Source organism: Bubalus bubalis, chromosome 16, assembly GCF_019923935.1.
Source record: "Bubalus bubalis isolate 160015118507 breed Murrah chromosome 16, NDDB_SH_1, whole genome shotgun sequence".
Taxonomy (NCBI): domain Eukaryota; kingdom Metazoa; phylum Chordata; class Mammalia; order Artiodactyla; family Bovidae; genus Bubalus; species Bubalus bubalis.
In genome coordinates, this window is record NC_059172.1 from 67,852,209 (window position 1) to 67,879,256 (window position 27,048).

Consider the following 27,048-nt stretch of genomic DNA (forward strand, 5'->3'; position numbering starts at 1 on the left):
TATTTTATAAAATGTAATTACCATGAATAGTGAGAATCAACTGTATCTCTCAGGAGCATATTTTACTTGCCACCTGAAAATCCATAATATGATTAACTTTAGGTATGCACAAAATATAATAAAAGGTGACTGATTAAAAACTAAATAAATATAGAAAAGTCTAGAGCAGGGATGGCAAACAGATTTTATCTTGCACATCACCTTTGTGGAAAAATAATGGGTTCTGAATAAGGTGCCTTCTGAAGCTGTGCTTTGGCTCAGTGGGAAAGAATACTATAATCAATTAGTAATACTGGTCACAGGAGTGAGAAATGATAAATAATGTTACTTGCATCATGTAGTTGCCACCCCTGTGCTACTGCACTTTAAATAATGTCAAAAAACAAACAACTACGAAATTACTTACTGCTTCAACAGAGTTACATTCTCGTCTTGTTTCTAAATAACGTAGGGCTCGTTTTTCTTCTTCTTTTAATTTAGCATCTGCCTGTCCAGAAGCAAAATAGCAATCATTTTAAGAACATCAAGAAAACAGCTCAAATGATCACATATACTAGGTTCTGACTTACATATTTCATATAATTCTGTACACCATTTTGTTGTAAATACGAGGGTGCCTGTGTTCTATAAAATCTCTCTGTTGAATCCAAGTATGCCTTCTCAAAATTGTCCCTATAAATTTGGAGCTTATCCTCTGGATTAGAACAAAGGTTAACTGAAAAACAGAAAATAAAATTTTACTCTAATTATGATTGAAATCAGTATTTTGAGTACAATAAATGAAAAACAAATATTGAGGAGTCATGTTCAAGGGACTGTGACCATGCCCATAAGAACACACAGTCATATAAGACAAAATCCCTCTCTATAAAAAACGTGAAAAGGTAAAAACACAAAGGAGTAAAGTGACATATAGTACAGAAAATGTGAACTATTTTTGAATAGGAACAAGACTGATGAATAACTGGATGATCAAGAAACCATTCACAGAAGAGATGGGATTTGAATTCAGTCTTTTGGAACAAATTAGGATTTACACTGGTTAGTAAATACTCAGAAGTAGAACAATACGAGATCAAATCAACATACAACAATGAGGTTATCTGAATGGATTGTAAGCTTAATAGAAGATAAGGCAGAATGGCAAGCTGGGAATGCTTATGGAGAACCTCAACTCTCTGGATAAGTAACCTAAATTTAGCATGGCATACCACTAAATGGGTAATACCAATACAACAGTACTTAAAAATTAATCTTGTGAAAGTATATGGGTTCAATGATAGCAACAGTATCACTATAAGAAGACTGTTTCAAAAGTCTAGAAGTAGAAATTAAAGAAGTCTAAGCTGGTGGCAATTGAAATAAAAAGGAAGAAATTTCAGGGACAGAGCTAAAGAAAATATAGACTTTACATCTAAAGAAATACAAGGACAACACAGAAAGCAAGTCAAAGATAACCAAAGGTTCATTAATATAAAATCTTCTTACTGAAAACTAGTTTGTGTCAGACATCCTATGATCAGTAAAGATACAGTGTCAAGAACACAGTTAAAAATGCTAAAGTATTATGACAGGAGAGCACAGGTACTATGAAGCACCTAACCTAGTCTGGGAATTAGGAAAGACCTCTATGAGGAAACAGAGGATTTGACTGAATGAATAAGAAAAGTCTGGAAAGGAATGTACACACATGAAATTAACTGATGCCCTAAAAATATAAGTTAAAAAAATGGTTACCTTTTATAAGCTAGAGTTTTAAGACTGTTTCTCTAATTTACATAGCTAAAAAGATTTACTAGCTAAGAGATGAGTGAAATGGAGAAAATAAATATTAACTACAGAAATATGAATTTTTCCAGGTTTCACTGAAGAATATCTTTTCTGTACTCTTAAAGCATAGGGCACTAAAAGCAGATGCCACTATATGCTAACAAACATAACTGTGATAGTACTATTCTATAATTGTCTTAGAATTTCCATGAAAAGGATATTTGATCATAAGGTTCAGAACATACCATAGGATTCTCTTACTCCAATGACAAGCTGAGAATCAAAAGCTTCTCCTAATCTTTCAGCATGGACCAGCTTCATTGCACTATCTTGAAGTCTGTTTTTTATATTTGAAAAGATTGATTCATTCCATGTATCTAGCATGAGCTAGGAAAAAAAGAACAAAATAGGCAATCATTTTAATTATTAATATACCAAGTACCATATATACACACAAAAATTTTAAGTACAAATGCTAAAAAAAGGAAAGCAAACTCTTAGTGTCCTACATTCACTTGAATACTATAGGAAACCAATATATTTAAATTTGGTAAATATCATCTGGTAAACAACAGCAAAGAACAAGTGTTTGTTAGAGTTAAACACAACTGGATTTGAATTCAAGCTGTTATTTACATATCTGCTTTCTCAACTGGAAAATAGTGAAAATAACAGTACAAATTTCATGTGTTTGTTGCAAAATTAAACATGGTAATACATGGAAAATGTTACTTTCTCTATATAGTTCGAAGGTTGAATTTCAGAAATAATGATATGTGTTTGGGATGTTCATATGCATATCTGTATAAAATATGATAAATGTGAAAAGGATACATTGAAAATATGTTTGATAATAAATCACAGAAGAATATACAAATTTACTTTATAAATGTTTTATCTATGGAAAGAGCACATACATACTCATGAATATGCTGTCAGTATTAGCACAAACTTTAAGGCTGGGAAAAGGCAACAAAGTATAGGCCACTATTTGAATGCCTATGTTGGTTGCTATAACCAGTGAGTTGTTCAACGTTCAAATGGAATTTTTTACTTTTAAAATCTGTGGTTCCGTTTGATTCTCACAAGTAGAAATACATATGTATTAAATACATATGAAAAACAAGGACAGCAAAGTTAGGTTGTAACTGATTGAAGAACTGAAAGGGAAATCTGGAACTCTTCAATTTCAGAGTTTAGTTCTTTCTATTAATTCATGAGCTGTCACTGGACACAGAGTTTTTACAGCAGTTTAGCCACAATTAAACACAAAAATTCCAGAAGGTAATATATTAATGGAAGGATTTTTTGAACAGAAAAAAAGTAATTTAATTCATAAAAAAGTAAAAGTATAAAAAAGAAGGAAATAAAATTCTGAAGATAAAACTAGGAAAAGGAGAAAGTGAAACGGAAAAGGAGAAAGTGAAAAGGAAAAGCAAAGGAGGTAATGTCTGAACACAGATCTACAGCTTAAGACCACATAAAAGAAGAGAGAAAACTAAAAGTAGATGAAAGAAAAGCAGTATTAGTTAATACAACACAGCAAAAGCTGAACAAGAGTTTGTTTATATGTGAAGTAGAAAAACCCATTTCAGTGCAAATTTATTTCGAAAGTCTTCAACTCACCCTATTTCTGAAGAATATTAGGGAAAACTGAGGAAATTGACTTACCTTTCTAACAATACTGTCTTCTACATTTGATTTTTTATTGCTGCCCTGTTTACCCATTAAAGTAATCTCTAGTTGACAGAAAGGCTTCGGTAAAATATCACACTGTGTAAAGAATTTTCGCCATTCAACAATGTAAGCTTTTAGCAAAGCTGTATCATCTTGATGGCTCAGTACTCGCTGAAAAAAAAAAGAATCAATTTTAAATAAATACAAGTGCTAAAAGAAAAAAAAAACATATTCATGCCATCATAAATTTAGGTTATTGTATACTCTAAATTATACCTAAAAGAAAACATATGTATATACACAAGAAAAAAACTATACTATACTATAGTATAGTTCATTACTATAATGAACATTTTACAATATATACAGATGTTGAATCACTACATGGTATACTAATAAAATGTTATGTGTCAATTATATTTTAATTAAAAAAAATCCTATATCCTTTAGCTATTACCTTCCTACCCTCCTCCTTTCTTGGTTGTGCCCTCCTCACCTAGCCCTAAGTAATCACTAATTTATTTTCTGTGTCTATATATTTGCCTGTTCTGGGCTTTCATATGATGAAACTATATAATATGTAGACTTTTATGACTGACTTTTTTTTACCCACCACAGTGTTTTCAGGGCTCATCCAAGTAGTATTATAGGTCAGTACTTTATTCCTAAATACTATTCCATTTCATGGACATAACATATTTTATTTATCTACTTATTCACTGGTGAACATGTGGATCATTTCCAACTTTTGGCTATCATGTACAATGCTACTATAAATGGCTGTCTACCAAAATAAGAAAATGTTCACAAAAAACTTATGCACACTTACCAAAAAAAAAGAGAAAGGATTCAAATATCTCAATTCAGAGATGAAAGAGGAGACACTACAACTGATACCACACATGTAAAAAGGATCATAAGAGACTACTATGAACTACTGAATGCCACCAACAAACTTGACAATCTACTAGAAATGGATAAATTCCTAGAAACATACAATCAACCAAAACCTTTTTGTGAAGAAAAAGAAATGTAAACAGATTACCGGTAAGTTATTAATATCATTCACAATTTAAAAATTCCCAAGAAGGGAGATTGGTTCAAGATGGTAGAGTAGAAGGACGTGTGCTCATCTCCTCCTGCAAGAGCACTGAAATCACAACTAACTGTTGAACAACCGTCAACAGGAGGATGCTGGAACCCACCAAAGAAAGATACAAAAGACAAAGGAAAAGTTGCAACAATACGGCAGGAGGGGCATAATCACAATAAAATCAAACTCCATACCTATGAGGTGGGCAGCCCGCAAACTGGAGAACAATAATACCAAAAAAGTTTTCCCACTATTGTAAAGGTTCTGAGCCCCACATCAAGCTTCCCAGCCTGGAGATTCTGGCAAAGGGACAAGGAATTCCCAGGGAAACTGAAGGCTAGTGGGATTGGATTATAGAACTTCCACAGGACTGTGGAAAACAGACTTTGCACTCCTGGAGGGCATACACAAAATCTTGTGTGCATAAAGAACCACAAGAAAGGAGTAGTGATCCCACAGGAGATTGAGCCAGACTTACCTGCTACTGTTGGAGGGTCTCTTGCAGAGGTGTGAGGTGGCAGTGGCTCATCATGGCACTGACAGCAGCAATCCTAGGAAGTGCCACTGACACTGGAGGATGCCATCTGCCCTACCATAGAGCCTACAGACTCCAGGGTTCCGTTGCTTCAGGCTAAACAACTAACAAGGAGGGAGCACAGCCCATCCATTAGCAGAAAATGAGATTAAAGTTTTATTGATCATGGTACTGCCCACCAGAGCAAGACCCAGTTTTTCCCACTGACAGTCCCTCCCATGAGGAAGCTTGCACAATCTTCTTAGACAGCCTCATCCACCAGAGGGCAGACAGAAGAAGCAAGAAGAACTACAATCCTGCAGCCTCCAGAATAAGAACAACAATCACAAAAAGTTAAATAAAACAAAAAGGCAGAGGATTACATCCCAGATGAAGGAACAAGATAAAACCCCAGAAAAGCAACTAAATGATATGGAGATAAGCAACCTTCCAGAAAAAGAATTCAGAATAATAACAGTGAAGATAATCCAGGATCTTGGAAAAAGAATGGAGAGGATGCAAGAAATGTTCACCAAAGACCTAGAAGAACTAAATTAAGAACCAACAGAGATAGACAACACACTAGAAAGAATAACAAAATAATTGTGGTAAGAGAATGGATAAGTGACCTGGAAGATGGAATGGCTGAAATCACTGCTGCAAAACGGAATATAAAAAGAAGAACGAAAAAAAAAAAAAAAAAAAAAGGACAGCCTAAAGACCCCTGGGACAATCTTAAACACACCAACATTTGTATTATAGGAGTCTCAGAAGGAGAAGAGAGAGAGAGAGAAAGGACTCAGGAAAGCATTTGAAGAGATAATAGATGAAAACCTCCCTAACATGGGAAAAGAAATAGCCAACAAAGTCTAGGAAGCAGAAAGTCCCGGACAGGATAAACCCAAAGATGAAGACACTGAGACACATAGCAATCAAACTGCCAAAAATTGAAGGCAAACATAAAATATTAAAAGCAATAAGGGAAAAATGACACACACACAAAAGACATACAAAGGAACTCCCATATGATTATCAGCTGATTTCTCAACAGAAACTCTGCAAGTCAGAAGGGAGTGGCACAGTATATTTAAAGTGATGGAAGGAAAGAACCTATAAGCAAGAAAACTCTACCCAGCAAGGATCTTGTTTAGATTTGATGCAAAAATCCAAAGCTTTACAGACAAGCAAAAGTTAAGAGAATTCAGCACCACAAAACCAGCTTTACAACAAATGCTAAAGAAACTTCTCTAGGAAGGAAACACAAGAGAAACAAAAAACATATAAAAATAAGCCCAAAACAATTAAGGAAGTGGTGCCACCAAGGAAGCCCAATAGGATCATACATATTCACAATTATGTTAAATGTAAATGTATTAAATGCATAAGCAAAAGACATAGACTGGCTGGGTGAATAGAAAAATAAGACCCATATCTACAAGAGACCTACCTCAGATCTAGGGATACTTACAGACTGAAAGTAAACAAATGGGAGAAGGTAGTCTATACAAATGGAAATCAAAAGAAAGCCGGAGTAGCAATATTCATATCAGACAAACAGACTTTAAAACACAGACTGTTGTAAGAGACAAAGTAGGACAGTACATAATGATCAAGGGATCAATCCAAGAAGAAGATATAACAATTATAAGTGAATATGCACCCAATACAGGAGCACTCAACATATAAGGCAAATACTAATAACCATAAAGGAAGAAATTAACAGCAACACAATAATAGTAGGGGGCTTAACCATCCCACTTTCATCAATGCACAGATCATCCACAGAAAATTTATAAGGAAACACAGGCCTTAAATGAATGACACATTAGATCTGATAGACTTAAGTGATATTTATAGAGGATTCCACCAAAAAGCAGCAGACTATACATTCTTCTCAGTGCACACAGAACATCCTCCAGAACTGATCACATGCTGGGCCACAAGGTGAATCTTGGTAAATTTAAGAAAACTGAAATCATATCCAGTATCTATTCTGATCATAACATTGAGACTAGAAATAAACAAGGGAAAAAAGAAACTGTAAAAAAACACAAACATGTGCCAGCTAAACAATATATTACTAAACAACCAATTGATCACTGAAGAAATCAAAGAGAAAATAAAAAAATTCCTAGGGACAGTAATGATGAAAGCACAATGGTCCAAAACCTATGGGATGAAGCAAAAGCAGTTCTAAGAAAGAAGTTTACAGCAATACAATCAAGAAACAAGAAAAATCTCAAATAAAGAACCTAAGCTTACACCTAAAGAAACTAGAGAAAGGAGGACAAACAAAACCTAAAGTTAGTAGAAGGAAACAAATTATAAAGATCTTGGCAGAAATAAATAAAATAGAGACAAAACAATCACAAAGGTCAATGAACTGAAAGCTGGCTCTTTGAAAAAATAAACAAAATTGATAAACCTTTAGCCAGACTCAGCAATATAAAAAGGGTGAGGACTCAAAGCAATAAAATTATAAATGAAAAAGAAGTTACAACTGACTCCAAAGAAACACCAAGGATCATATAAGACTACTATGAGCAACTGTATGCTAATAAAATGGACAACCTGGAAGAAATGGACAAATTCTTAGAAAGGTACAGTATCCCTAGACTGAATCAGGAAGAAACAGAAAGTATGAACAGACCAATCACAAGCACTGAAATTGCAACTGTGACTGTCAACATTTAGAGAAGAGTCCACATCTATGCTTCTGAAACTGTTCCCAAAAAATTGATGAGGAAGGAAAACTTCCAACTTTCAAACTCATTCTATGAGGCCCCCATCGCCTTGATACAAAATCAGACAAATATACCACACACAAAAAAGAAAATTACAGGCCAGTATCACTGATGAACACAGATTCAGAAACCCTCAACAAAACACTAGCAATTTGCATCCAACAATACATTAAAAAGATCATTCACCATGATCAAGAGGGATTCATCCCAGGAATACAAGGATTTTTCAATATCTGCACAGCAATCTATATGACACGTCACATCCACAAGTTGAAGAATAAAAAGAGTATGATCATCTCAATAGATGCAGAAAAATTTTCACAAAATTCAGAACCCATTTATGATAAAAACTCTCCATAGAGTGGGCACAGAGGGAACATACCTGAACAGAATAAAGGCCATATACAACAAACCTTTACGTAACATCATATTCAATGGTGAAAAGCTGAAAGTATTTCCTCTAAGATCAGGAAAAAGACAAGGATGTCCACTCTCATGTTTATTCAACATAGTTTTCAAAGTCCTTGCTACAGCAATCAGAGAAGAAAAGAAAGTAAAGGGACTCTAAATTGGAAAAGAAGTTAAACTGTCACTGTTTGCAGATGACGTAATACTATACATAGAAGATCCTAAAGATGCCAACACAAAACTACTAGTGCTCATCACTGAGTTTAGTAAAGGTGCAGGTTACAAAATTAATACACAGTAATCTGTTGCATTTCTATACACTAACAATGAAGGATTGGAAAGAGAAATTCAAGAAACAATTACATTTACCATCACATCAAAAAGAATAAAATACCTACAAATAAACCTACCTAAAGAGACAAAAGACTTGAACCCCAAAAACTGCAAGACACTGTTGAAAGAAAAAGACAAACAGATGGAAAGTCATACCATGTTCATGTGTTGGAAGAATCAACGTTGTCAAAATAACTATACTGCCTAAGGCAATCTACAGATCCAATGCAATCCCTATCAAATTACCAATGATATTTTTCATAGAACTAGAACAAAAAAATCTTAAAATCTATACAAAGACACATAAGATACTGAATAGCCGGGCAACCTTGGTAAAGAAAAATAGAGCTAGAGGAAATCAGACTCCCTAACTTCAGACTATACTACAAGCTACAGTCATCAAAACAGTATGGTCCTGGCACAAAAAACAGAAATATAAATCAATGGAACAGGATAGAAAATCCAGAAATAAATCCATGCACTTACGGTCAATTAATCTATGGCAAAAGAGGCAAGACTATATGTTAAAAAGACACAGTTCAACAAATGGGGCTGGGAAACTGGATAGCTACGTGTTAAAAAAAAAAAAATTAGATAATTCTTTAATACCATACACAAAAATAAGCTCAAAATGGATCAGAGACCTAAATGTGAGACGGGACACTATAAAACTCCTAGAGGAAAACAGGCAGAACACTCTCTGACATAAATGGCAGCAATATCTTTTTTGATCCATCTCACAGAATAATGGAAATAAAAGCAAAAATAAACAAACAGGATGTACTTAAATCAAAAGGGTTCGCACAGCAAAGGGAACCACAGAAAAACAAAAAGAGAGCCCACAAACTGGGAGAAATGATGTGGAAAACAAGGGTCTCCAGAACTTACAAATACCTCATGATGCTTAACAACATCAAAACAAACAACCGAATCAAATATTGGGCCGAAGAGTTAAATAGGCATTTCTCCAAAGAAGACATACAGATGGCCAAGAGAACATAAAAAGATGTTCAACATCACTAATTTACAGAGAAATGCAAACCAGAACTACAATGAAATATCACTTCACACCAGTCAAAATGGCTATCATCAAAAAATCCATAAACATAAATGCTGGAGAGGGTTTGGAGAGAAGGTAACCCTCCTACACTGTTGGTGGGAATGTAAACAGGTAGATATACTATAGAGACCAGTATGGAGGTTCCTTAAAAAGAATAAAAATAAAGCTACCATATGACCCTGCAGTCCCATTCCTGAGCATGTATCTGGAGAAAAACATGATCCAAAAAGATACATGCACCTGTGTTCACTGAAGCACTGTTTACAATAGCCAAGACATGGAACCAACCTAAATGCCAGTCAACAGAGGAATGGAGAAGGAAGATGTGGGCATACATACAATGGAATATCACTCAGCCATTAGAAAGAGTGAAATAATGCCATTTGTAGCAACATGAATGGACCGAGAGATTGTCACACTGAGTGAAGGAAGACAGAGAAGGAGAAATATCATAGCACTTACAAAACAGAAAGACCCATAGACTTAAAAGAACAAACTTATGATTACCTGTACACATTGCTATATTTAAAATAGATAACCAAAAAATACCTGCTATATAACACATGGAACTCTGTTTAATACTACGTGGCAGTCTGGATGGGAGGGGAGTTTGGGGAAGACCAGGTACATGTATACATGTGGCTGAGGCCCTTAGTGTTCACCTGAAACTACCACAACACTGTTAATCAGCTATACTCCAATACAAAACAAAAAGTTTAAAAAAATGATCTTGAGAAAACTGGTTAGCTCTTTGGAAAAAGAATGAAGTTAGATCCTTACTCCAAAGTATAATTCAAAATAAATTCAAAATAAACTAAGTGTCCAAAATAAAAAGAACTGGCTAATCAGTTTCTGGATGGAGAAATCCATTACAAACAAAACAAGAAAGGTGGAAGATACTATTAAAAAGATTAATAAAGATTTAGAATCTAAATGTTAAAAAAAATAAAATAAATGATACAAATAAACTTACTTACAAAACAGAAACAGACTCCCAGACTTAGAGAACAAACTTAAAGTTGCAAGGAGGTAGGGGAAGAATGTGGGGAAGGGATAAGTAGATATTTCGGGATTGACATATACACACTGCTATATTTAAAATAGTATTGAGGTATGGTAGAAACCCACATAATATTATTAAGCGATTATACTTCAATTAAAAATAAATGTATTTTAAAAAATAATAAAATGGATAACCAACAAGGACCTACTAAAAAGCACTGTATAATTCTCCTCAATGTTATGTGGCAGCCTGGATGGGAAGGGACTCTGCAGGAGACAGATACATGTATATGTATGGCTGAGTCCCTCTCTGTTCCCCTGAAACTATCATAACAGTGTTAACTGGCTATATCCCAACACAAAATAAAAAGTTAAAAAAAAAAAAAAAAGCTCACAAACACACACAGATCCAAATGGAAAAGGAAACTTCGTTTTCATTCTAATCCACCAATTACAAATGCGTTTTGTAGAAAAAAATATTTCCAACAAATAAAGTCCAGGATCAGATGGTTTCACTGCTGAATTTATCAAACATTTAAAACAGAACTAATACTAATCCTTCTCAAATTCTTTCAAAAAATAGAATAGGAGGGAACACTTCCAAACTCATTTATTAGCCTAGCATTACCCAAATGCCAAAATCAGACAAGGATGCCAAAAGAAAATTACAAATCAGAATCGCTGATGAATGTCGATATAAGGAATTCTGAAAAACAATCAGCAAGCCAAATTCCACAGCATCATACACCATGATCAAGTAGGATTTTATTTCAGGCATTTAAGAATAGGTCCACACTTAAAAATTAATGAGTGTGATACACCACATTAACAAAATGAATTAAAACCATGATCATCTCAATGGATGCAGAAAAAAGCATATGACAAAACTCAACACATATTTATGATTAAAAACTTTCAACAAAATGGGTATAGAGGGAATGTACCTCAACTTAATAAAGAACAAGCCCACAACTAACATTATATTCAACGGTGAAAAGTTGAAAGCTATTCTTCTAAGATCAGGAATAAGACAAGGATGCCTACTCTTACCATTCCTATCCAACACTACTGGAAGCCTTATCCAGAGCAATTAGTTAGGAAAAAGAAAGAAGTAACACTGTCACTACTTGTAGATGACATGATACTATATATAGAAAACACTAGAGACTCCATTAAGTAATAAATAAATCCAGTAAAGTTGCAGGATAGAAAAATCAATATATAAAAATCTCCTGAGTTTTTATACACTAATAACAAACTATCAAAAAGAAATTAGGGGGAAAATATCCCAGTTAAAATCTCATCTGAAAGAACAAAATATCTAAGAATATTAATAAATTTAAGAGGTAAAAGACCTACACTGAAACACTGATAAAAGAAACTAAGACACAAATAAATAAAAAGATATTCTGTGCTTACAGATTGTTAAAATCCTATTGTTAAAATGTCCCCACTACTCAAAGTAGTATAGGTTTGTTATAACACCTATCAGAATTCTAATGACATTTTTCACAGAAATAGAACCAAGAATACTAAAATTTGTAGAACTATAAAAGACCCTGAATAGCCAAAGTAGTCCTGAGAAATAACAAAGCTGGAGGCATCATGCTTCCTGACTGCAAATTATTTTACAAAGCTAGTAATTAAAACAGTATGGTACTGGCATAAAAGGGTCTTCCTTGGTGGCTCAACAATAAAAAATTCTCCTGCCAATCAACAGTGCTACAAAGAGTTGAACATGACTTACCGACTAAACAACAACAACAAATGGAACAAAGTGAATACGTTGTTCAATAAAGTTTTTGGTGAAAATGAAAAATGTATCTCTTATTTTTACTTAAAAACAAAAGGAACCTTCTGGCCAACTCAATACAGCATGGTGACTACAGTTAGTAATAGAGTAGCACACATATGAATGCTGCTAAGAAAAGTAAATCTTAAAAGTTCTCATCATAAGAAAAAAATTTTGTAACTATGTGTGGTGATGGATATGAAGTAGACTTATTGTGGTGATCATTTTGCAATATGTACATATCATTTTACAAAATATACAAATATCAAATAACTATGTTGTATACCTGAAACTAGCATAATGTTATATGTCAATTATACCTAAAACAAAACTTGGGCACAAATATTTGTTCACAGCACCATTATTCAAAATAGAGAAAAAGTAGTAACACTCCAATGTCTATCAATGACAAATAGGTAAACAAAATACAGCATAGTCATACAATGGAATAGGTCTTTCCCAGTGACTCAGTTGGTAAAGAGTCTGCCTGCAACGTGGGAGACCTGGATGCAATCCCTGGGTTGGGAAGAGCCCCTGTAGAAGGAAATGGAAACCCACTCCAGTATTCTTGCTTGGAGAATTCCATGGACAGAGGAACCTGGTGGGCTCCATCCAGTCCATGGGATCACAAAGAGTCAGACACACAACTAAGTGACTAACACTTTCACTTTCATACAATGAAGTATTACTCACCCATAAGAAGGAATGAAATAGTGCTAAATGGTACAACATAGATGAAACCTGAAAAACATTACTCCAAGTGAAAGATGCCAGTCATAAAAGGCCAAATATATAGGATTCCATTTATAGGAAATATCTAGGATAAATAAATCCACAGGAACAGAAAGTAGATTACTGTTTGCCAAAGGGAAGGGAGAGTTTATGGGGGCGTAACTGCTAATGGGTACAGAGTTTCTATTAATGTCTGGGCTGATGTATGTGTTAGTCACTCAGTCTTGCTGGACTCTTTGTGACCCCACAGACTGTAGCCCACTAGGCTTTTCTGTTCATGGAATTCTCCAGGCAAGAATACTGGAGTGGGTTACCATTTCCTTCTCCAATCTGGGCTGATAAAAATATTCTAAAATTAGGCAATAGTTATATAACTTAATGAATATACTAAAACACACAAAATTATACATGTTTTAAAAGGAATTTTCTGGTATGCAAATTTATCTCAATTTTTTTAAAAAAAGATCCTAATCTATTTCTCCACTGGACTTTAGCAGGTCCTGTGATTAACTATGACCAACAGAATGCTGCAGATGTGACTCTGATACTTCTGAGCCAAGATCTCAAGAGGTTTGCAAGACTCCACTATCACCACAAAGACTGGTTTCCTTGAGAACAAGAAACCACATGAGGGGGAAGAAGCCCCAGAAGGAAGCCAGTACAGTGCCAAACACCAGAAATATGAAAAAAACTCTCTTAGACCATCCAGTCCCTGCAGATCCACCACCTTATTGCTGCCACATTAATAAGCTTAGGCAAACTCAGGTGAGCCTAGCCCAAAATGCTAAGTCACAGAATTATGTACCAATAGAAGAATTATGTTAATCTTTAAAAAAGAAAAAAATTCAATATCCAAATAACTTTCTAAGCACTGCACATTTATTTTTACTTTCCTTTTTTGTCATTTAAAATAATGCTATAATAAACATTTTAAGGCTCACTACCTGTCCCATTTGGGAGATTTGGTCCTTCCTAACAAGATAAGCAGAGAAGGCAATGGCACCCCACTCCAGTACTCTTGCCTGGAAAATCCCATGGATGGAGGAGCCTGGTAGGCTTCAGTCGATGAGGTTGCTAAGAGTCGGACACGACTGAAGCGACTTAGCAGCAGCAGCAGCAACAAGATAAGCCAAAGAAATAGAGGAAAACAACAGAATGGGAAAAGACTAGAGATCTCTTCAAGAAAATCAGAGATACCAAGGGAACATTTCATGCAAAGATGGGCTCGATAAAGGACAGAAATGGTATGGACCTAACAGAAGCAGAAGACATTAAGAGGTGGCAAGAATACACAGAAGAACTGTACAAAAAAGATCTTCATGACCCAGATAATCATGATGATGTGGTCACTGACCTAGAGCCAGACATCCTGGAATGTGAAGTCAAGTGGGCCTTAGAAAGCATCACCACAAACAAAGCTAGTGGAGGTGATGGAATTCTAGTTGAGCTATTTCAAATCCTGAAAGATGATGCTGTGAAAGTGCTGCACTCAATATGCCAGCAAATTTGGAAAACTCAGCAGTGGCCACAGGACTGGAAAAGGTCAGTTTTCCTTCCAATCCCAAAGAAAGGCAATGCCGAAGAATGCTCTAACTACCGCACAATTGCACTCATCTCACATGCTAGTAAAGTAATGCTCAAAATTCTCCAAGCCAGTCTTCAGCAATATGTGAACTGTGAACTTCCTGATGTTCAAGCTGGTTTTAGAAAAGTCAGAGGAACCAGAGATCAAATTGTCAACATCCACTGGATCATCGAAAAAGCAAGAGAGTTCTCCAGAAAAACATCTATTTCTGCTTTATTGACTATGCCAAAGCCTTTGACTGTGTGGATCACAATAAACTGTGGAAAATTTTCAAGAGATGGGAATACCAGACCACCTGACCTGCCTCTTGAGAAATCTGTATTCAGGTCAGGAAGCAACAGTTAGAACTGGACATGGAACAACAGACTGGTTCCAAATAGGAAAAGGAGTACGTCAAGGCTGTATATTGTCACCCTGCTTATTTAACTTCTATGCAGAGTACATCATGAGAAATGCTGGACTGGAAGAAACACAAGCTGGAACCAAGATTGCCAGGAGAAATATCAATAACCTCAGATATGCAGATGACACCACCCTTATGGCAGAAAGTGAAGAGGAACTAAAAAGCCTCTTGATGAAAGTGAAAGAGGAGAGTGAAATAGTTGGCTTAAAGCTCAACATTCAGAAAACGAAGATCATGGCATCCGGTCCTACCACTTCATGGGACATAGATGGGGAAACAGTGGAAACAGTGTCAGACTTTATTTTTGGGGGCTCCAAAATCACTGCAGATGGTGACTGCAGCCATGAAATTAAAAGACACTTACTCCTTGGAAGGAAAGTTATGACCAACCTAGATAGCATATTCAAAAGCAGAGACATGGGGAGGAGCCAAGATGGCGGAGGAGTAGGACGGGGAGAACACTTTCTCCCCCACAAATTCATCAAAAGAGCATTTAAACATCGAGTAAATTCCACAAAACAACTTCCGAATGCCGGCAGAGGACATCAGGCACCCAGAAAAGCAGCCCAACTCTACAAAAGGAGGTAGGAAAAAATATAAAAGACAAAAAAAGAGACAAAAGAGGGAGGGACGGAGTTCCGTCCCGGGAAGGGAGTCTTAAAAAGAGAGAAGTTTCCAAACACCAGGAAACCCTCTCACTGCCGAATCTGTGCCGAGCTTTGGAAGCACAGAGGGCAACATAAAAGGGAGGGGAAAAAAAAAAATAAACAATTAAAAATCGCGGATTGTGAGCCCTACGGGAACTCCCCCAGCGGAGAAGCAGCGCAGACGCCTGCACACGGCATTAGCAAGCGGGGGCTGGGCAGGGAAGCGCGGCGCGGGCTGTGTCCCTTAGAGTAAGAATCGGGCCGAATGTCCTGAGCGCTATCTGAGCGAAATAATTTGGGCTAGCAAACCAGACTGTGGGATATCTACCACGCGAAAAGCCAGCCCTAACCTAAGACACCGCCAGGCCCGCGCACAGAACAAAGGACTGAACAGAGATAGCCGGCTGCAGACCTCCCCCTCCGGTGACAGGCAACCAGAGCCGGAAGGGGGCAATCGCAGCCCCAGAGAGACACTATCTATAAAACTGTAAGCAGGCTTCTTTGCTAACTAAAACTTCTTGGGGGTCTGGACGGTCAACATCTGCCTGAGAAGGTGCGCCGGTTTTACACCCAGATAACCGAGTGGCGGGGAGGCGATAAGTCGCAGCATTGGCGCCCGCCAAGCACCTCATCGCCTGAGCTGCTCGACCTGGGAAGAACACAAAACGCAGGCCCAACCGAGTCTGCGCCTCTGAGGACTACCCGAGTGCCTGAACCTGAGCGGCTTGGACCTGGGAGCTCAGTCCAGGGCCAGCCTCTGATTGTTCCCGGCGGAACAACCTAGAGCCCAGGCAGTGTGGGCAGGGAGGTTACACGCGCCGTGAGCGGGGGCAGACCCAGTGTGGCCGAGGCACTTCGAGCGCACGCCAGTGTTATCTGTTTGCAGCATCCCTCCCTCCCTCCCCACAGCGCGGCTGAACAAGTGAGCCTAAATTAAAAAAAAAAAAAAAAAAAAAATAGGGTCCTCCACCGTCCCCTTTGTGTCAGGGCGGGAACCAGACACTGAAGAGACCAGCAAACAGAAGAAGCTCTAACAGAGGGAAACGCCTTGGAAGCTACAGGCCATAGATTAAAACCCTGTGGTTACTACGGATTACATAGGAAGGGGCCTATAGATCTTGAGAAATATAAGTCGGACTAAGGAACTGCCAAAAATGAACTGAACCCACAATACTCACAACAAAACCAGAGAAAGACCTAGATATATTTTTACTATTTTTACGATCAATCTTTCTTTCTTTCTTTTTTTTTAATTAAAAAAAAATTTTTTTAAGTCCTCTATTGTCCTTTAATTTTCACTTTTATAACTATTACTTTGCAAAAAAAAAAAAAAAAAAAGACCCTATTTTTTTTTTTTTTTTTCTTCTTCAGCAAACTTCATATATATATTTTATAATTTTTTGACCGTGGTTTTTTTTTTTTTTTTTTTTTTTTTTTCTTTTTTCTTTTTCTTCTTTTCTTTAACATTGCATTTTTGAAATTCCAAACTCTACTCTAGATTTTTAATTTTAGCCTTTTGATATATGTTATCAATTTTGTACCTATAGTTTTTTTCATAATTGCTGTGACTTTTTTTTTCTTTCCTCTGTTTCTTTCTCTTCTTCTTTTATATAACATCATATATCTGCAATTCCAAACTCTACTCAAGATTTTTAATTTATGCTTTTTGGTATTTGATATCAATTTTGTACCTGTATTTTCTTTATAATTTTTGCGACATTGTTTTTGTTGGTTTGTTTGTTTTCTCTCTTTATTTTTCTTCTTCTTCTTCTTCTTTTTTTTTTTTTTTTTTTTTAACGTTGTATTTTTGAAATTCCAAACTCTACTCTGGATTTTTAATTTTTGCTGTTTGGTATTAGTTATCAATTTTGTACCTGTAGTTTCTTTATTACTTTCACGACCTTGTTTGTTTTTCTTTGTTCGTTTTTTCTCTCTTTCTTTTCCTTCTCCTTTTCATTAACATCGCATTTTTGAAATTCCAAACTCTACTCTAATTTCTAATTTTTGTTTTTATGTATTTGTTACCAATTTTGTACCTTTAAGAACCCAATCTTCAGGACCCATTTTTCACTAGTGTACGAGATTACTGGCTTGACTGCTCTCTCCCCCTTTGGACTCTCCATTTTCTCCACCAGGTCACCTGTATCTCCTCCCTAACCCCTCTCTACTCTACCCAACTCTGTGAATTTCTGTGTGTTCCAGACGGTGGAGAACACTTAAGGAACTGATTACTGGCTGGATCTGTCTCCCGCCTTTTCATTTCCCCCTTTTATCCTTCTGGCCACCTCTGTCTCCTGCCTCCTTCTTCTCTTCCCTGTATAACTCCGTGAACATCTCTGAGTGGTCCAGTTGTGGAGTGCACATAAGGAAGTGACTACTGGCTAGCCCACTCTCTCCACTATTGATTCCACCTCATCTCATTTGGGTCACCTCTAACTCCCTCCTCCCTCTTCTCTTCTCCATGTAACGCTGTGAACCTCTCTGAGTGACCCTCACAGTAGAGAAACTTTTCATCTTTAACGTAGATGTTTTATCAGTGGTGCTGTATAGAAGGAGAAGTTTTGAAACTACTGTAAAATTAAGACCGATAACTGGAAGTAGGAGGCTTAAGTCCAATCCCTGACTCCAGGGAACTCCTGACTCCAAGGAACATTAATTGACAGGAGCTCATCAAACGCCTCCATACCGACACTGAAACCAAGCACCACACAAGGGCCAACAAGTTCCAGGGAAAGACATAACAAGCAAATTCTCCAGCAACAAAGGAACACAGCCCTGAGCTTCAAGATACAGGCTGCCCAAAGTCACCCCAAAACCATAGACATCTCATAACTCATTACTGGACATTTCATTACACTCCAGAGAGAAGAAATACAGCTCCATCCACCAGAACATCGACACAAGCTTCCCTAACCAGGAAACCTTGACAAGCCACCTGTACAAACCCACACACAGCGAGGAAACGCCACAATAAAGAGAACTCCACAAACTGCCAGAATACAGAAAGGACACCCCAAACTCAGCAATTTAAACAAGATGAAGAGACAGAGGAATAGCCAGCAGATAAAGGAACAGGATAAATGCCCACCAAACCAAACCAAAGAGGAAGAGATAGGGAATCTACCTGATAAAGAATTCCGAATAATGATAGTGAAATTGATCCAAAATCTTGAAATTAAAATGGAATCACAGATAAATAGCCTGGAGGCAAGGATTGAGAAGATGCAAGAAAGGTTTAACAAGGACTTAGAAGAAATAAAAAAGAGTCAATATATAATGAATAATGCAATAAGTGAAATTAAAAACACTCTGGAGGCAACAAATAGTAGAATAACAGAGGCAGAAGATAGGATTAGTGAATTAGAAGATAGAATGGTAGAAATAAATGAATCAGAGAGGATAAAAGAAAAACGAATTAAAAGAAATGAGGACAATCTCAGAGACCTCCAGGACAATATTAAACGCTACAACATTCGAATCATAGGGGTCCCAGAAGAAGAAGACAAAAAGAAAGACCATGAGAAAATACTTGAGGAGATAATAGTTGAAAACTTCCCTAAAATGGGGAAGGAAATAATCACCCAAGTCCAAGAAACCCAGAGAGTCCCAAATAGGATAAACCCAAGGCGAAACACCCCAAGACACATAGTAATCAAATTAACAAAGATCAAACACAAAGAACAAATATTAAAAGCAGCAAGGGAAAAACAACAAATAACACACAAGGGAATTCCCATAAGGATAACAGCTGATCTTTCAATAGAAACTCTTCAAGCCAGGAGGGAATGGCAAGACATACTTAAAATGATGAAAGAAAATAATCTACAGCCCAGATTATTGTACCCAGCAAGGATCTCATTCAAGTATGAAGGAGAAATCAAAAGCTTTTCAGACAAGCAAAAGCTGAGAGAATTCTGCACCACCAAACCAGCTCTCCAACAAATACTAAAGGATATTCTCTAGACAGGAAACACAAAAATTGTGTATAAATTCGAACCCAAAACAATAAAGTAAATGGCAACGGGGTCATACTTATCAGTAATTACCTTAAACGTAAATGGGTTGAATGCCCCAACCAAAAGACAAAGACTGGCTGAATGGATACAAAAACAAGACCCCTGCATATGTTGTCTACAAGAGACCCACCTCAAAACAGGGGACACATACAGACTGAAAGTGAAGGGCTGGAAAAAGATTTTCCATGCGAATAGGGACCAAAAGAAAGCAGGAGTAGCAATACTCATATCAGATAAAATAGACTTTAAAACAAAGACTGTGAAAAGAGACAAAGATGGTCACTACATAATGATCAAAGGATCAATCCAAGAAGAAGATATAACAATTATAAATATATATGCACCCAACACGGGAGCACCGCAGTATGTAAGACAAATGCTAACAAGTATGAAAGAAGAAATTAACAATAACACAATAATAGTGGGAGACTTTAATACCCCACTCACACCTATGGATAGATCAACTAAACAGCAAATTAACAAGGAAACACAAACTTTAAACGATACAATAGACCAGTTAGACCTAATTGATATCTATAGGACATTTCATCCCAAAACAATGAATTTCACCTTCTTCTCAAGCGCACATGGAACCTTCTCCAGGATAGATCACATCCTGGGCCATAAAGCTAGCCTTGGTAAATTCAAAAAAATAGAAATCATTCCAAGCATCTTTTCTGACCACAATGCAGTAAGATTAGATCTCAATTACAGGAGAAAAACTATTAAAAAATCCAACATATGGAGGCTGAACAACACGCTGCTGAATAACCAACAAATCACAGAAGAAATCAAAAAAGAAATCAAAATTTGCATAGAAACGAATGAAAATGAAAACACAACAACCCAAAACCTGTGGGACACGGTAAAAGCAGTCCTAAGGGGAAAGTTCATAGCAATACAGGCACACCTCAAGAAACAAGAAAAAAGTCAAATAAATAACCTAACTCTACACCTAAAGCAACTAGAAAAGGAAGAAATGAAGAACCCCAGGGTTAGTAGAAGGAAAGAAATCTTAAAAATTAGAGCAGAAATAAATGCAAAAGAAACAAAAGAGACCATAGCAAAAATCAACAAAACCAAAAGCTGGTTCTTTGAAAGGATAAATAAAATTGACAAACCATTAGCCAGACTCATCAAGAAACAAAGGGAGAAAAATCAAATCAATAAAATTAGAAATGAAAATGGAGAGATCACAACAGACAACACAGAAATACAAAGGATCATAAGAGACTACTATCAACAATTATATGCCAATAAAATGGACAACGTGGAAGAAATGGACAAATTCTTAGAAAAGTACAACTTTCCAAAACTCGATCAGGAAGAAATAGAAAATCTTAACAGACCCATCACAAGCACGGAAATTGAAACTGTAATCAAAAATCTTCCAGCAAACAAAAGCCCAGGTCCAGACGGCTTCACAGCTGAATTCTACCAAAAATTTAGAGAAGAGCTAACACCTATCCTGCTCAAACTCTTCCAGAAAATTGCAGAGGATGGTAAACTTCCAAACTCATTCTATGAGGCCACCATCACCCTAATACCAAAACCTGACAAAGATCCCACAAAAAAAGAAAACTACAGGCCAATATCACTGATGAACATAGATGCAAAAATCCTTAACAAAATTCTAGCAATCAGAATCCAACAACACATTAAAAAGATCATACACCATGACCAAGTGGGCTTTATCCCAGGGATGCAAGGATTCTTCAATATCCGCAAATCAATCAATGTAATACACCACATTAACAAATTGAAAAATAAAAACCATATGATTATCTCAATAGATGCAGAGAAAGCCTTTGACAAAATTCAACATCCATTTATGATCAAAACTCTCCAGAAAGCAGGAATAGAAGGAACCTACCTCAACATAATCAAAGCTATATATGACAAACCCACAGCAAACATTATCCTCAATGGTGAAAAACTGAAAGCATTTCCTCTAAAGTCAGGAACAAGACAAGGGTGCCCACTTTCACCATTACTATTCAACATAGTTTTGGAAGTTTTGGCCACAGCAATCAGAGCAGAAAAAGAAATAAAAGGAATCCAAATTGGAAAAGAAGAAGTAAAGCTCTCACTGTTTGCAGATGACATGATCCTCTACATAGAAAACCCTAAAGACTCCACCAGAAAATTACTAGAACTAATCAATGACTATAGTAAAGTTGCAGGATACAAAATCAACACACAGAAATCCCTTGCATTCCTATACACTAATAATGAGAAAACAGAAAGAGAAATTAAGGAAACAATTCCATTCACCATTGCAACGGAAAGAATAAAATACTTAGGAATATATCTACCTAAAGAATCTAAAGACCTATATATAGAAAACTATAAAACACTGGTGAAAGAAATCAAAGAGGACACTAACAGATGGAGAAATATACCATGTTCATGGATTGGAAGAATCAATGTAGTGAAAATGAGTATACTACCCAAAGCAATCTATAGATTCAATGCAATCCCTATCAAGCTACCAACAGCATTCTTCACAGAGCTAGAACAAATAATTTCACAATTTGTATGGAAAAACAAAAAACCTCGAATAGCCAAAGCGATCTTGAGAAAGAAGAATGGAACTGGAGGAATCAACCTACCTGACTTCAGGCTCTACTACAAAGCCACAGTTATCAAGACAGTATGGTACTGGCACAAAGACAGAAATATAGATCAATGGAACAAAATAGAAAGCCCAGAGATAAATCCACGCACATATGGACACCTTATCTTCGACAAAGGAGGCAAGAATATACAATGGATTAAAGACAATCTCTTTAACAAGTGGTGCTGGGAACTCTGGTCAACCACTTGTAAAAGAATGAAACTAGAACACTTTCTAACACCATACACAAAAATAAACTCAAAATGGATTAAAGATCTAAACGTAAGACCAGAAACTATAAAACTCCTAGAGGAGAACATAGGCAAAACACTCTCTGACATACATCACAGCAGGATCCTCTATGACCCACCTCCCAGAATATTGGAAATAAAAGCAAAAATAAACAAATGGGACCTAATTAACCTTAAAAGCTTCTGCACATCAAAGGAAACTATTAGCAAGGTGAAAAGACAGCCTTCAGAATGGGAGAAGATAATAGCAAATGAAGCAACTGACAAACAACTAATCTCGAGAATATACAAGCAACTCCTACAGCTCAACTCCAGAAAAATAAATGACCCAATCAAAAAATGGGCCAAAGAACTAAATAGACATTTCTCCAAAGAAGACATAAAGATGGCTAACAAACACATGAAAAGATGCTCAACATCACTCATTATCAGAGAAATGCAAATCAAAACCACTATGAGGTACCATTTCACACCAGTCAGAATGGCTGCAATCCAAAAGTCTACAAGTAATAAATGCTGGAGAGGGTGTGGAGAAAAGGGAACCCTCTTACACTGTTGGTGGGAATGCAAACTAGTGCAGCCACTATGGAGAACAGTGTGGAGATTCCTTAAAAAACTGGAAATAGACATGCCTTATGATCCAGCAATCCCACTGCTGGGCATACACACTGAGAAAACCAGAAGGGAAAGAGACACGAGTACCCCAATGTTCATCGCAGCACTGTTTATAATAGCCAGGACATGGAAGCAACCTAGATGTCCATCAGCAGATGAATGGCTAAGAAAGCTGTGGTACATATACACAATGGAGTATTATTCAGCCATTAAAAAGAATACATTTGAATCAGTTCTAATGAGGTGGATGAAACTGGAGCCTATTATACAGAGTGAAGTAAGCCAGAAAGAAAAACACCAATACAGTATACTAACGCATATATATGGAATTTAGAAAGATGGTAACAATAACCCTGTGTACGAGACAGCAAAAGAGACACTGATGTATAGAACAGTCTTATGGACTCTGTGGGAGAGGGAGAGGGTGGGAAGATTTGGGAGAATGGCATTGAAACATGTAAATATCATGTATGAAATGAGTTGCCAGTCCAGGTTCGATGCACGATACTGGATGCTTGGGGCTGGTGCACTGGGACGACCCAGAGGGATGGAATGGGGAGGGAGGAGGGAGGAGGGTTCAGGATGGGGAACACATGTATACCTGTGGCGGATTCATTTTGATATTTGGCAAATCTAATACAGTTATGTAAAGTTTAAAAATAAAATAAAATTAAAAAAAAAAAAAAAAAAAAAAAAAACAAAAGCAGAGACATTACTTTGCCAACAAGGTCCATCTAGTCAAGGCTATGGTTTTTCCTGTGGTCATGTATGGATGTGAGAGTTGGACTGTGAAGAAGGCTGAGTGCCGAAGAATTGATGCTTTTGAACTGTGGTGTTGGAGAAGACTCTTGAGAGTCCCTGGGACTGAAAGGAGATCCAACCGGTCCATTCTGAAGGAGATCAGCCCTGGGATTTCTCTGGAGGGAATGATGCTAAAGCTGAAACTCCAGTACTTTGGCCACCTCATGCGAAGAGTTGACTCATTGGAAAAGACTCTGATGCTGGGAGGGATTGGGGGCAGGAGGAGAAGGGGACGACAGAGGATGAGATGGCTGGATGGCATCACTGACTCGATGAACGTGAGTCTCAGTGAACTCCGGGAGTTGGTGATGGATAGGGAGGCCTAGCATGCTGCAATTCATGGGGTTGCAAAGAGTTGGATACGACTAAGCAACTGAACTGAACTGAACTGAACTGAACAAGATAAGCCAGAGAAGGCGATGGCACCCGACTCTAGTACTCTTGCCTGGAAAATCCCATGGACAGAGAAGCCTGGTAGGCTGCAGTCCATGGGGTCGTGAAGAGTCGGACACGACTGAGTGACTTCACTTTCACTTTTCACTTTCATGCATTCGAGAAGGAAACGGCAACCCACTCCAGTGTTCTTGCTTGGAGAATCCCAGGGATGGGGGAGCCTGGTGGGCTACCGTCTATGGGGTCGCACAGAGTTGGACATGACTGAAGCAACTTAGCAGCAGCAGCAACAAGGTAAGTTCAATTAGTCTAGTAATTGAGTTTACTAAACTCACAAAGCTATATCTTCTTAAAAGTTTTGAAAATGTTTTAAAATTATATACTTATGTCTGGCATTGCTGGTCCTGAAATTTAACAGCTCTGAATTACTGGCGCTAAATCCTAGCTTCAAGTTCTTGCTAAGGCCTACATTCCAAACTGTTTCAGATCAAGTTACAGAGAAACACTTAATATATTTTGTTTTCTAGTATGGAATATATTTCTAAATATTTCTAAGATGATTCCTTCTGAGCCCATTTCCAGAAACTAAAGAATAATACTTTATTGACTTGAAATAAACATGATTTATCATCATCAAAAGTCATTAACAGATAAGCTGATATGCTTTCCAATGCAAGAAGAAACCGTTTTTCCTTAAACAGTTCTAGAAAAATGTATGTTTTGATTAAATTGTGATATTGAAAAAAAAATTGTGATATTGAAAGATTTAATTTTTCTAAGCAAACTTGAGATGATTTATGTTCATTAAAAGATAATTTTCTTATAATTTTATAATTTTCTTATAAAACTCTAATTTTTAAAAAATCACTGATCAACATGGCAGAATTAATGGTATCAAGAGTAAGACATTTCATTTTGTTAAGTAATATCCAATGTGACATCATCCTTATGTCATCAGAATTAAATATATACCAATCATATATTCAATTTCAGTATCTTCCTTCAAGTCATATATTCATTTTTAATTTCCAACTGCTAACACATTAATATTCAACAAAATTTCTAACAGACTTTTACTAATGTTGTACAAGATAACGATGCAAAAATTCAAATAAAGAATAAGAAATTCTAACTCTATTTTTCAAACTTTATTTTATAGAAAGGAAAGTAACCTTATGTTCTTAGGTCTTCTTCAAAGTGATAAACAATGCATCAGTGATGCCAGAGTTGATCTGAAATAACACTTTACCTCTGCATTAATTTTTCCCAAAAGACAAAAAGTGTCAGTAAAGACAAAACAAACAAATACCTAAATGAGCTCTGCCTTCATTTTAATATTAAACATGTATACACAGTACCAACCCAAGAGTACTGAATTTCAGCTCATCAGGAGCAATGCAAAGGACAGTCCAAGAATTATACAGTCAGACAATTATTCAGAATCAAAAAAACTACTTTCAGCCTGAAAACAGGTATTAATTGTGAGAAAAGAAAAGATTTATGTGGACTGATGTGTGGCCAATAATAATGGTGGGGGGATTCTTAAGAATGTATAAGAATGAAATTCTTTATGGCATCTTTTAATTGAGGTAACTATTTGTTTGAAAGAAATGCCACTGTGGGAGGAGAAAACAATAAATGACTATCATTTCATTAAAAAATTTTAACTAGCAAGTGTGTCAAAAGTTTATGTGATATTTTAAAATTACTTCAGGATGATACTGAGTAAAGTCTTAAACAATATATAGATACAAAACTTACTGCCTGTGCTTGCTTAATAAACTCAAGAATATCTTCTTTCAAAGCCTGATGAATTTTTGCTGGGCCTTTATCATCCCAGAGACAGACTGCATGTACATCCCTGTAAAAAATAAAGCAGGTAAACAAACATTAACACTGGAACAAGAACAAACACAAAACTTTTTTGTTTCAATACTGTTTCCATGGATCATGCTAAGGGTGCTTGAATCCATTCATATGAACAAAGCATTCTTTGTAAGCTTTCTCATACAAGTACACTTGCTTCTATTTTTATTTTCTTTGTTACAGTTTTCCTTAAATCTTTGCCACTTTATTGATTAAATTTATAAATTACAAAAGCATCTCCTAATCAGACTTCCAAAGTTAAATACTACCAAAATTTTCTTGTGCAAAGACAAATATAAATTCTTTAATATATAACACAATATATATATACATATAAACTATCCGTTTTTAGAAAGTTAGTAATTTAAATACTATTACAACAAAACTCCAAATTTCTCCCAAATATTCATCACATTTACACAGCAATTATCACTGTGTCTCCTTTATTTAGAATACACATATACTCACTGCTGATTCTCGTTACTGTACAGCAGAAACTAACACAACATTGTAAAGCAATTACAGTCCATTTAAAAGATATATCTAAAAAAATTAAGAAGAAAAAAAGAAAGAAAAGAGTGACTATTTCAACTTTCTAATACAACAAAATACAAAATTTAACTTTTTGGGGAAAAAAAAAAAAAACCTATAATCGATTCAAATAAAAAAATAAATAGTGGGCTTCTCTGGCAGCTTGGTGGAAACAATCTGCCTGTGTCTGATCACTGT

The 27,048-nt window shown here is 36.3% G+C and overlaps 1 protein-coding gene across 7 annotated transcripts in view; it reads right to left on the minus strand.

The window, feature by feature from the left end:
- The window catches only part of CUL5 (cullin 5), a 138,702-nt gene that overhangs the window by 57,494 nt on the left and 54,160 nt on the right, over window positions 1-27,048 (minus strand). For 6 of the 7 annotated variants that reach the window (XM_025266946.3, XM_044929776.2, XM_006053333.4 and 3 more), the window contains 5 exons: window positions 26,215-26,314; window positions 3,442-3,618; window positions 2,016-2,157; window positions 570-715; window positions 407-487 (listed from right to left, as the gene is read on the minus strand). In XM_025266946.3, coding sequence (XP_025122731.1) covers window positions 407-487; window positions 570-715; window positions 2,016-2,157; window positions 3,442-3,498 — 426 coding nt within the window. In that variant the 5' untranslated portion in view covers window positions 3,499-3,618; window positions 26,215-26,314. The remainder of the gene's footprint in view (window positions 1-406; window positions 488-569; window positions 716-2,015; window positions 2,158-3,441; window positions 3,619-26,214; window positions 26,315-27,048) is intronic. The other variant, XM_025266947.3, reaches the window with a different exon arrangement.